This window comes from Morone saxatilis, unplaced genomic scaffold (genome assembly GCF_004916995.1).
Source record: "Morone saxatilis isolate NCDOM2014 unplaced genomic scaffold, NCSU_SB_2.0 Contig14, whole genome shotgun sequence".
Classification (NCBI taxonomy): domain Eukaryota; kingdom Metazoa; phylum Chordata; class Actinopteri; family Moronidae; genus Morone; species Morone saxatilis.
In genome coordinates this window covers 8,468,968-8,481,289 of record NW_023339696.1, presented here as the reverse complement: position 1 = coordinate 8,481,289, position 12,322 = coordinate 8,468,968, and the positions used below count along the sequence as shown (strand labels likewise).

At 42.1% G+C, this 12,322-nt stretch overlaps 2 protein-coding genes across 5 annotated transcripts in view; both read left to right on the top strand.

Annotated features, from left to right (window-relative positions):
• Window positions 1-8,483, top strand: part of ilf3b (interleukin enhancer binding factor 3b) — a 12,000-nt gene extending 3,517 nt beyond the window's left edge. The window contains exons 5-17 of one of the 4 annotated variants that reach the window (XM_035655571.1): window positions 385-529; window positions 1,898-1,989; window positions 3,135-3,230; window positions 3,542-3,653; window positions 3,766-3,863; window positions 3,945-4,056; window positions 4,207-4,320; window positions 4,441-4,646; window positions 4,793-4,969; window positions 5,107-5,373; window positions 5,748-5,880; window positions 5,973-6,020; window positions 7,556-8,483. In XM_035655571.1, coding sequence (XP_035511464.1) covers window positions 385-529; window positions 1,898-1,989; window positions 3,135-3,230; window positions 3,542-3,653; window positions 3,766-3,863; window positions 3,945-4,056; window positions 4,207-4,320; window positions 4,441-4,646; window positions 4,793-4,969; window positions 5,107-5,373; window positions 5,748-5,880; window positions 5,973-6,020; window positions 7,556-7,995 — 2,040 coding nt within the window. In that variant the 3' untranslated portion in view covers window positions 7,996-8,483. Of the gene's footprint in view, window positions 1-384; window positions 530-1,897; window positions 1,990-3,134; window positions 3,231-3,541; window positions 3,654-3,765; window positions 3,864-3,944; window positions 4,057-4,206; window positions 4,321-4,440; window positions 4,647-4,792; window positions 4,970-5,091; window positions 5,374-5,747; window positions 5,881-5,972; window positions 6,021-6,561; window positions 7,413-7,555 lie in introns of those variants that run through there. The other 3 variants (XM_035655570.1, XM_035655569.1, XM_035655572.1) reach the window with 3 other exon arrangements.
• A 2,594-nt stretch (window positions 8,484-11,077) lies between these two features.
• The window catches only part of farsa (phenylalanyl-tRNA synthetase subunit alpha), an 8,021-nt gene continuing 6,776 nt past the window's right edge, over window positions 11,078-12,322 (top strand). Inside the window, 2 exon segments of the mRNA XM_035655586.1 lie at window positions 11,078-11,268; window positions 11,453-11,590. Coding sequence (XP_035511479.1) covers window positions 11,122-11,268; window positions 11,453-11,590 — 285 coding nt within the window. The 5' untranslated portion in view covers window positions 11,078-11,121.

Genomic DNA, 12,322 nt, shown 5'->3' with positions numbered 1-12,322 from the left:
CTGTTACGTCATACCAAGGGCTGAGGGGAAGTGAACGAGGGGAAGTGGAACTACTAATGAAACGCAGCCATGGACTCGCAGCACTTGACACGAACGTATGATGGTGAGGCAGCCATGTAACCTCACCTGACACCTCGTGCACTGCAGAATGAACGGACATGCGAAAAAGCTCCACTGGATTCAAATGTTGAATTTAGAATTTGAAAGTCAACGTTATGAATGTAGCGCTAAACTATTTATAACCCTGTCATTTTTACTGCATTATGTTATAGGTCAAACAATTTATCAATTTTAATGAAGAAAATGGTAATGGCTTCAACAAACATTGTTAAACAACCAGCAGTGGTCTCATCCTTGTGTCTTTAACACTCTGCTTCTCCCCAGGCAACAGAAGAAAAATATGTGGTGTCCCAGAACATCCGCGAGGCCAGTATTGTTATCAAGAACACCAAGGAGCCCCCTCTCACCCTCACCATACACCTGACCTCCCCTTTGGTTCGCGAGGAGATTGAGAGGGCCGCTGCCGGAGGTAAGCTCCTACACGAGGGCCTCCTTTGTAGTGGCGCCCCTCCTCCAGCAGGGAGGCCAGGCAGGCAACCAGGCTAGACAGATATTGTTTATTGGGCCTTCAATGGAGCTAGGGGACAAGAATGCACTGTCACATAATGAAACTGCGCTATGCTTATAGCTCTCTAGACACTCTCGTAGTTCCATGTAATGTAATTGTACATTTTTGATGGCCCAATATACAGTATAGGGCAGGTAGTTTACTGACTGCTGAAGACATGGCTTTCTCTTCCCCCTTAAGGATCAAGGTCACCAACGAAATGAAGGCTTACTGAGAATTTAACCAAATACAAAAAGAGAGACCACTTTGTTTGCATGTGTTTTATCATTGATGATGAACGGTTTGCATTGCAGCAAAAATGAGTAGCAAAACATGTGGTGAAACTGTCCTTGGTTGTTAGACCCAACAGTGGGCTATTGACTGTCTCTGATGTTCCTTAGCAGGGAGGCTCAGGGTCACAGATAACGACAAGGGACACTTGGATTCTGCATGTATGTGCAACTACACTCAAAATCCAGGTGATCGGCCTCCGTTGTTTGCGTAGAAATAGACGTAGGTATCATGAAATATTATTTAATCATTAAGCTTAATTGTAGCTTCACAAGACCAAAGTAAGATGTCCATTAGTTGGCATTCTTTGAGAGCACTCCACAGTAGTGAGTTAAAGCAGGTGTTGAACCTTGACCTTATCTGTAGCCCTGCGCTAACAGTGATGCCCAATTTGGGTCTTTTTAAGCCATCAGTTTTGCTGCAGTGTGGACTTGTTTTGATACCCACTTTTTGTGCATCTGATAACTTCTGCCTGTGGTTCCAATTCTGATTCTCTCTGTCAAGCCTTCTAGTTTGTCAATTTTTAGGGACGCTGGACCTTTGACCAACTGGCCGCTCTCTGTCTCGGAAGGGGCAAAGTGCAGTGTACCCAGTATAGGGGCAAAGGGGAGGGGCTCTACCTCCTGTTAACGCCACAAAAAAGAAAAGCAGACCTTTTTTAAAGCACCGAAGCATCAATTTAAGCTGAAGCAGCCATGTAGAGACAACCTCCCATTTGATACTACCAATTATTATCCCGTAGATGCACAAGTAAAGTTATAACCCACTTCACAATACTGTCGTTCTGGTGGTGTTTAAGTCTAATCATGTGTGCCGGGCCGTGCAAAAACATATTAACTGGGAGGTTGAGAGCGTTTGGTGGTTCTGCAGTGGAGGGGTCCCCCTCCCCTTCTCCCTCCTGCCTGTGGTTTGGGAAGGCTGCCTGTGTTCCCCCTGGCCGGCTGACAGAACTCCCCTTGGTCAAACTGTACCTTGTCTTCTTATTCCACCTGCCAATAGAATCGCTTTCAGTCAACGATCCCCCGGATGTTCTGGACAGGCAGAAATGCCTAACTGCCTTGGCGTCTCTCCGCCACGCTAAGTGGTTCCAGGTTTGGATCTTGTCTTTATTTGTCTCTAAAACAGAAGTAGATTTGAGTTTGGTTTTATGCTGTATGTTCTTTTGTCTTTTATTTGGGCGTTCTATGTCTTTTTTTCTTTATTTACTCTTTTGAAGTGTACTTCCTGTAGTAATACTTGATGATCTGGATGTTTGTTTCTTAGGAAACCTTTGTCATTACACTGTTGTAGATTTGCTTTGCTCACTTAACAGGTTCTACTGCAGTGCCATTTTTTTTTTTTAAAAAGTTGCTGCTTTTTAGTCACCCAGTTCATTAGTCTCCCTCACAGTCGCTTAACTCAATCAGCAAATAAACGTGGGACTAATACACCATGTATCCAGGTGCAATATTTCTATAATGTCAGTGTTGGTGTGAGTCAGTTGTTTTTATTTTCACATATACGCTACTTGTAGAGCACTTTCTGCTGCCCCATTCTGTAGTTTTGAAGAGAAAATGTTTTTTGTAGTGAACCATATTAATAATGATTCATTATAGTATTGTGGCCTACGTCATCTTCGGCTTTCACTCTCTATTAACAATCGGTGCTCCATCTCTGCAGCTTCTGTAGAGTATGTGGCCTCCTTTTCCTGCTCTCTGGCTGTTTCTGTTACTGTGTGCCACAAAATCAACAGGAATATTGCACCTTGTGTAGCTTTTTCTTTTTACTTAACCATGACCCTATTCAATGACAATGCTCACCCTTTTTTAGTAGAAGTTCACTTGGTTCTCACATAAGAGCTGGTATTAAGTTTGAGATGACATCATTCACACTCTTCTTCCTGAACTTAATTCATAAGCATCTGTTCCCCACAAACAGAAATGTTATATGTCTGATAACTAAACTAAATGTCAGCTATTGACTTACAACTATGAATGTGAATAATCATTAGTAGGCTCTTCGAACAAAGTGACCAAACATTATTATTATTATTATTATTATTATCATTATTATTATTATAATTATATACATTTTCATAATGACAAAGCTAAGCTGTTAGTCTGTGTGGCTTCATTTTTATTTCCTTTTCATGTCTTTGGATGTTTGTGTTGCTTAATGCCTCACAGTCTTCCTCTTTGACTAAGGCTGCTTGTCCTCCTCGTGCCCCTCCCTCCCCACTCCCTGCTTGTGTCCCCAGGCGAGAGCCAACGGGCTGCGCTCCTGTGTTATCGTCATCCGGATCCTAAGGGACCTGTGTGCCCGCGTCCCCACGTGGGCCCCGCTTCGTGGCTGGGTGAGTGAGAGCCTCCTCAAAGTGTTTCCTGGACCCGCGGTGGTAATGGTTTCTGACATTTGTCAATGTGTAGGAAGGTAGTTGTCTTAAGACTAAGTTGTCTGTTCAAAACTGCTAAGCTGTCTTCAACATTCACATATCCTTTTGATGAAGCTTTGTCTGCCTGGATACAATAAAAGGCACCACCATCACGGTTGTTAAATAGCAGAGATACTATCCAACGCAGTGACCTAAAATCTCCCCGTGTTAGTGACCGAGCTTAAAAATAGCATCCTCAAACAAAGATGCTCCCTCCCTTTCCTGCTTTGCAGCCACTGGAGCTGATCTGTGAGAAAGCCATTGGCACAGGGAACCGGCCCATGGGGGCAGGAGAAGCTCTGCGGAGAGTTTTAGAGTGTCTGGCTTCAGGAATCCTCATGGCAGGTATGAATGTGGACTCTCTTCTTCAGATGTTATGATTCTTAAGTGTTCTCTATGCTGTTCTCTATTTCCCAAAGTTAAGTTAAACTAAAAGTGTAGTATCCTTGTGGTATAGATGGTGCTGGTATCTCTGATCCATGTGAAAAGGAGGCCACAGATGCTATTGGTCACTTGGACCACCAGCAGAGAGAAGATATCACAGCAAGTGCACAAGTGAGTAAGATCAAACTATGCGTGTTTATGTATTCTCAATTTAGTAAAAGTGAAATTGACAATTGTCTCTTGTATCTTCAGCATGCCTTAAGGCTGTCAGCTTTCGGACAGCTTCACAAAGTGCTCGGAATGGACCCCCTTCCCTCTAAAATGCCCAAGAAACCTCGTAGTGAGACTCCCATTGATTACACAGGTAAACCGGGCTAGCTTACCTACGAGATTCAATATTCAGTCGTCACAGTAGAGACTGCTGGTTAAGATCTTTTTACAATATGCTATAGATAAGCAATGTAATAAGGTACCTGTATATTCTTAGGCAAAATGTTGTGTGTCTGTGATGCAGTGCAAATCCCACCTAGTACGGCGTACGCCCCACCAATGAAAAGGCCCATTGAAGAAGAGGAGGGAACAGATGACAAGAGTCCAAATAAGAAAAAGAAGAAGCTCCAGAAGAAATGTAAGTAAAAAATACTATATAGACTAAATGATTAATCAAATAAAGAAAACAAATCAATCGATTAATTGATATTTGAAGTCCTGCATAATGCGTCTCTGACTGTGTGTCATGCTGTTACAGCTCCAGAGGAGAAGGCTGAGCCTCCCCAGGCTATGAACGCTCTGATGAGGCTCAATCAGCTGAAGCCAGGTCTCCAGTACAAACTGGTATCTCAGACCGGCCCAGTTCATGTTCCGGTCTTCACTATGGCTGTAGAAGTGGATGGCACAACGTTTGAGGCTTCTGGTCCATCCAAGCGCACTGCCAAGCTGCATGTAGCTGTAAAGGTGAGCACAGCATTCACAGCAAACATATTATAAGTAAATAATACATTTTGATATTGCCTCTCACTCCACGGTTGTGAGTTTTTCTTTTAATTATTTGACATTATGTGTGTGTTTAAACCACAATGCATCTGTGTGGCTAATTCCAGGTCCTCCAGGACATGGGCCTGCCCACAGGAGTGGAACTAAAGACTGCTGAACCGGTAAAATCAGAGGAGGCGGTAGTAGCTGCCAGTGTGGAAGAATTGAGGCCAGTAGTCACACCCATTGAATCTACCACTGCTGCCACAGGAGCAGCCAGCGCAGACACCGCTGATGCTGTAGAGGTACAAAGCTGTTCTGTGGGTCAGCAACTGACAATTTCTGCATGAAGTTGACCTTTAAAAAAAAAAACAAAAAAAACATTATATATATCATTTTACCGACTGTTACTTCTCTTTTGACTCAGACTGCTCGCCAACAGGGACCAATCCTGACTAAACACGGCAAGAACCCTGTGATGGAGCTGAATGAGAAGCGCCGTGGGCTGAAGTACGAGCTCATCTCGGAGACCGGCGGCAGCCACGACAAACGCTTCGTCATGGAGGTGGAGATTGACGGCCAGAAGTTTCAGGGGACAGGATCCAATAAGAAGGTGGCCAAGGCTTACGCTGCCCTGGCTGCTTTGGAGCGGCTCTTCCCTGAAGGCTCTGTGGCTGAGGCTGCTAAAAAGAAAAAGGGACCACCCATGGTAAGCGCCCAATAAAACACAATGAAATCGTTTGTTCTTTATTTCATCATGTCTTTACTGCTTTAAAGTCATACACTGTTTTATTAAACCAATTAAAGAAAAATAAAACATTTAGTTTAAAAATGTGGGTATTTTTTTTTTAAGCTATATATGACTTATTGTGTCATCATCAGTGGGCCCAGATTCTCTGCAGCAGTCAGGAGGAAGAAACTACAACTGACACACAGTTGATACAGAGCTACAGTTTACATAAATCTGCTGGGCTTTTTGTAATATAATGTTATCACTTTTTTTTTTTTTTAAATTCATGTCTCTAAAATGTTGCTGTTCAGCGTTGATGAAAAGCACAAATAACATGCTTGTTACCTCTTTAGCACACTCCAGGCTTTGGCATGATGGGAGCTTCTGGAGTGGGAGACGGGGCTACGCCCAGGGGCAGAGGACGGGGTGGACGGGGACGTGGAAGGGGCAGGGGCTTCAATAACGGAGGAGGCTACGGCCAAGGAGGTAAAAACACCCTTCTGCTGTAGCAGACATACTGTAGACATAATTAACATAATCGACAAGGTCAGCATATTAAATGTCCTTAATCCCTCCAGGTGGATTCGGAACATATGGTTACGGGAACAGTGCTAACTCCGGATACAGTGAGTATTTATTTCAACCATTATAGTCCTGGTTTGACTGGATATTTACTGTCTTTCATTTACCACGTGAGAAGTCCTCAGACGGGATGGTGCATCTGGCCAGGACTGTGAAATAACAGCCTCTTCCACTTCTTACCTGTGTTATAACTAACAAGGGAATGTAGCCAATGTTAGAGAACTGTTTCACTCCAGAGCAAACAAAAGCATATCATGATAAAACATGTTGGGGTGTTCCCAGTTCAATGATTTTACATTTCTCTGCTTTAAGCCACAGGATTGAATCTGTTTTTGACAAGCCCCCCTCTTATGAGAACCCCTTTTCTTCCCTCTGGCAGCCTGTTCTGAGGACTGACCTACCTGAGCGTGACAGGAGCAGAGAAATCTAAAAAAAAACAAACAAAAAAACCCAACAACTGAGTTTAAACGCAATCTGACCAAATGAGTCATTCTACTGCCGCTTTTACGGCAGAAAAAAAAATCCAAATAAACAAATCTAATTTTGATATTTTTTTTCCCTTCTCTGCCCTGTCTCACTCTTTAGGTGACTTTGTCTCAGACTGCTATGGCTACCACGAGTTTGCGACATAGATCTTCCCCAGTCTTAGAAAATCAAAAACAGTCCTGTAGAGACGATAAAAGTGGACAAAATACTCAGTAGTGTTCCAGCAGCATCATGAACTCCCTTCACCACCAAGTCCACAACCCTGGGAATAACGTGACAACAACCCCTCCGCCCTGTCTCGCCAATCCACTCGTTATGTCCTGACACCTCGGGGAGACGAACCGTCACCGCATGCATGTAGCCATAAGTCACCTTCTGTTTGCTGTGGACGTACCTGAACACCTGGACCTCCCCGAACCGCAGGGCTGGTTTACTGTAGACTGCCTCCATGTGTCGGACCGGGGGACGGGGCTTTGGTTCTGTTCATTTGGATCAAGATTAAATGAAGGCCTGTGGGAACTGCATTCTTCCTTCTGGATTATTGTAAAGACAGCAACAGCCTGGTCTCTCTGTGTCTCATACGGTTTACCTAGACGACAATACCGAGAACATTGTTTTTATTTCATTCTAATGCCTTTCTGTCACTTCCAATCACGATGAAGCTGTTTTATTTTCTGGTTTTGCTTTTGTTTATGTTGAATCTGCTGTTTCTGTGTCATATCAGCAACACTGTTAAGTCACTGCTACACTGAATGCATGTTGGTCTTACTTTGTGTTGGGTAGTATCTGTAACAGCATTAGGCATTGATGAACCGAGGCTGTTGGCACTGCATTTGCACACACAGACTGGCTGAATTTGAAAATCTGATGTATGTTTGGGGGGAAGACTTCTTGCTCTAGCTGTTTTTTATATGTTTCTGTTTTTTTAATAAATGTGACATCACCATTCATTACTGTGTTACTCCAGGGTCTGAATTAATTTCTGAGTACACGACGAGAATGTATTGCACAGAGCTTATATACAAGCAGTAGCTGTTAAGATCTATCAACTTCTGCCCATTTTAAGACTGTGTGCCATACTGTTATTTTCCAGATTACTACAACAATGGTGGTACAAATGGAGGAGCCGGGGCATCAAGCAGCCCATCAGGTGGCCCTCCAGCCAGCACAGCACCAGGATCAGCACAGGGCTCCTATGGTTCATACTACCAGAGTGACGGAGCCTACACTGCCACTGCTGCAGCCAAAGCCCCCAAAAAGAAACCCCCCATGCACAAGGGAGGGAAGCCACCTTTTCCAGGTCCCCCAGGGGCTAACACTGGATCTGCAGGCGGGTACCAGTCCAACAGCCCCCCAGGGCAGGGCTCTTATAACCAGTATGGCCAGGGCTATGGGCAGGGAAAGAAGAGTTTCAACCAGAACCAGGGGGGGACAGGTGGCTACTCCTACAGCACTGCCTACCCGAGCCAGGTGACGGGGGGTGCTGGAGGTAGCCAAGACTACAGTTATGAAGGTGAGTTAAGGAAATGTTAATTCTGAAAGCACTTTGATTCAGAATTAGATTTTACATCACGCATACCAAGTACGCCAGACTATTGCTGCTACCATGACAACAAATGTTATTCAGTTTCTGTCCTGAGAACATTTTCCTTTTTCAAATTACAAAATGATTTCGTCTCCACTTTGCTTTTTATAATGCGTCACTTTTGCTTGCTGTATCACAATTTAGTACACAAAATGAACATATCTTGTTAAAACAAATATTAATCATAACATACTGACTTGAAATTATACATTTTTCCTCATTTCTCCTTAGTGAGACAGATTCAGTCAGTGCCTAAAGAAAAAAACATTGTAGTGTGTCATAATAAATCTTTGTATTGAATGACAGTGAAGTTTAGCCCTCTGGCCCATAACGTTACTGTTTAAGTCCATTGTAACTGCTCACATAGTGGCATTTTCAGCTGCAGTGGTTTATAGTGAAATGGCACTGTACACTACCTGCTCGGCATCAGACAGAGCTGGTGAACATTTAGCAGTGAAAGAGCCAGATATTTCCCTCAGGAGATGGAAGAAAAACCAAACAAGGCCAAAAGGAGGAATGAAATTATTTTGGAATGTTTTTTCCATTCCCGCGGGTATTCATTCATCAGGGTGGAAGAACACCGACTCCAGGATCAAAATGATAAAAATGGTCCCACCGGTACGGGGATGTGTAAATTTAAAAGGGCAAGCTGTTGTAAACCCCCAAAAGCTAAACCCTGGAAGCCCACAAAGAAACAAGGTTCACACTTTATATGAATTTGGGAAAGGAAAGGTAATTGTCAATAACTGTCCCCACTTGTGTTTCTGCTTGCCCCAAAAGTGGCCGGGAAAGAAATGTAGATTGGCAGCATTCTTTAAAAGGGAAATTTATAACCTTTTTTTTTTTTGTTTTTTTTTTTTTTGGAATCGTTTTTCCTGAACTTAATTGTCCCATCCGCTCTTTGTAGGTTTAACCCAAACCAGTCTCAATGTACTTTATCAACTTCCAACAAGGGAGGAGGAGGTGGGGGAGGAGGCGGCGGCAACCACCAGGGCTTCGGCACCAACCACTCTCAGTACCACAACCCAGTGGGCTACGGCAGGGGAGACGGCAGCATGAATTACCAGTACAGATAGACTGTATCACTCCGTCTGTGAATCATTGGCACCAAGCATCCTGCATCAGTGTCTCAAGCCTTCTCCAAAGAAAGTGATTGACGGCTTGCCAGTGCTCTCTGCCTTTTCCATGTTTGCTTCTTATGTGCTTTTTGGGTTTCTATGTGGCACATGTGGGCACAAATTGAGATGTCTGGACTTTGTAAGTGTCAGAGCTGAGTGTTGGCTGAATTTAGTGGTCTGTTTCAGTGGTCTGGTCAGTGCTTAGTCTTGTGTTTTTCAGTTATTCTTATTTTTGTTTTTAATCTTTGCTACCAGTCCTCATCCTCATCACTAAATACGAAGGCTGATGCTACAGATTCCTCACTCACTAGCTCTGACTTGGTTTCCTTTTCTTTTTAAAGAGTTGTGTGGTGAACGCATTTCTTTCTCATGTGAAACTAGTAAAATCTTGTAGTTTTAAACTACAAAGGTTGTTGTATTTTTTGTAACAATTCAATAGACCAGAATAGCTTGTTCTTTTTTGCATTGCGTGTAATTTTCAGCTTATTTTGTAATAGTGTAATAGTTATTTTAATAAATGGTTTTGGAGATTACTGGAAACACATTTTACGTTCTGATGTTCTATCCACATTTCTGCTCAGTGTAGCTTTTTGATTGGGTGGGATTTGTTCCTGTTAATGTAAAACAAACTGTGTTTCTATTAATAAATGAGTTTTATTTTAAATAGATGTCTTTATTACAGTTGTGACTTAATATATCGAATATTTGTACTATTGATATGATTAATATAAGATGGGTAATGGGGTAACTGAATATACAGTGTGACAGTATGTTTGTTTTATTAATAAGTCAACATTTTTCACAGCATTTGGATTCATACATGTGTAATAAATTCATTGTACAGTTTGAACTCCTTTGTGAATACCATTTAATTTGGCTTTTGTACCAAGATTAGAAGTACACTGCTGAAAAATCCCATTTTTATTCTATTCAACAATACAAAAAGTACACGTATCCACTGGTGGAACGTAACCAAGTACTTGTACTCAGGTACACTTTTGAGGTAGGAGTTAACTAAACTAAACAAAAAAAAAAAAACATTTCACTTAATTGAAATAAAAGCTAGATCTTGGAAAAAATGTTTTAACTATCTGGCGTGACATTGAGTGCTTACAAAACTAATTAAAATGAAATAAAAATATGCAGGCTTTTTTTTTTTTGGCTTTAGGCTTTGTCAGTTTGATCAAATGTATCAACACAACAAGCACGAGGAGGTATTGTGTATTGTTTATTGAGACTAGGACCGTCTACATGACTGTGAATCAATGTGTTTGTATTGTAATACTGATTCTCAACTTGCTCCTGACAAATACCTGCCACGTTATAATTTAAAAAAATAATAATAATGACAATTATAAAACTAAAACTAACAATTTTTTAAACTAATAACTCTTAAGGTAGCTGTACTTAACTTCTACTCCACTGCAATTGGGTGCAATATATTATACTTTTTTTACTCCACTACATTTATCTGAAATCTAAATACACACACACATATAGTTAAAACTAGCTCTACTTTTACCAGCAGCAACATTATTGATTCTGAAATTGACTGTATAATGAGTAATTTTACCTTTGTTCCCTAAATATGATGTTAATGCTTTTTTTAACTTTTATTTTATAGTATTTCTACCCTGTGGTTTTACTATTTTACTCAAGTAAGTAATCTTAATATCTCTCCACCACTGCATGTTTCCAAAATATAACATTTTATTTAAATTGAGTTTAAAGTAAAAAAATAAAAAATAAAACTCAAAATTCGTACTTTTTTTAAACCCAGAAACTCAAATTAAATCTTCCGTAAAACCAAGACTAAAAGGGCAGAACAAAACCAACCTACCACAGTGTTTACGGTAATCCATTACCTCATTGTTGTTGCCTCGCTACTCTCATACTTTAGGCCTTTCGGAACCCGACGTCACATCCGGCCTCTTTTGGGCTTCACGGGGCTGCAGCATGGCGGACACCGGTGTCGTGGAGACGCTCCTGCGGCGGATAGAAAAGGTGGACGACGGCGTGGACAGCCTGGAGGTGGCGGCCAGCCTCGGGGTGGACCACCAGGTCATCGTCGGGGCCGTGAAGAGTCTCCAGGCTCTCGGCGACGTGAGTTTCCCGGGCGGCGGAAGTCCAAACACTCACCGTCAACAATGTTCACGTAGTGTGACTGATGCAATACCGTGAACTGTCAGTCGTGTGTAGTGAGCTCAGCATTGTGTGACATACATAACAGCGTCCATTGAGCCAGTTAGGATGATATTCACTCTGTGGTTTGTTCCCCGCTGTCCAGATAATCTCCGCCGAGCTGCGCTCCTCCAAACACTGGGAGCTGACCGAGGAGGGCACGGAGATAGCCGAGCAGGGCAGCCATGAAGCCCGGGTGTTCGGCTCCATCCCGGTGGAGGGTCTGCCACAGAGTGAGCTCATGGTGAGTGACATGTGGGAGGACAGCTGCTGTGTAACAGGGTGTCCTGTGTGTGGACCCTGAGACAGACTGACAGCATAAAGGTCTGTGACTGAAACTACATCAGTGGTTCTCAACCTGTGGTCCCTGAGGGGGTTCCAGGTCCTCAACAAAATGTACAATATTTCACTTTTACTAATTATGTCATTGACTTGGAGTTAGCCCAATGAGAGGGTGTTTAGAGACTGTTTTGTTAATGTTTCACACCTTTCACTGCCAATCTACAGTAAAGACAGTTATGGAATTACTCAGTCTTATCTGACGGGGATCAATTCTGGGTCCACAGTCTGATATTGATCAAGTTGGGGGTCCTTGACACCTGAAAGGTTGAGAATCAGTGGACTTCGATAATAAAAGTTCAGCTCTTCTGAATCAGTGAGGTTTCCTAAACTTGCTTCCCAAAAGGGAATAAATGATCTGCAATATCTAAAGTTAATTGATTACTCTGCAACTGTTTTGATAATAATTCAATAATTGTTAAATATTTTTAAAGCAAAACAGCTTCTTAAATGTGAGGATTTGATGCTTTTCTTTATCATACATGGTCATTAACTTAATATCTTTGGATGTTTGTTAATCAGACCAAACAAGATGGGGATTTTTTCACTATTTTCTGACTTTTATAGACAAAACAATTAATTGATAAAATGATTGGTAGATTAATCAATATTGAAAATAATCATTAGTTGCAGTTCT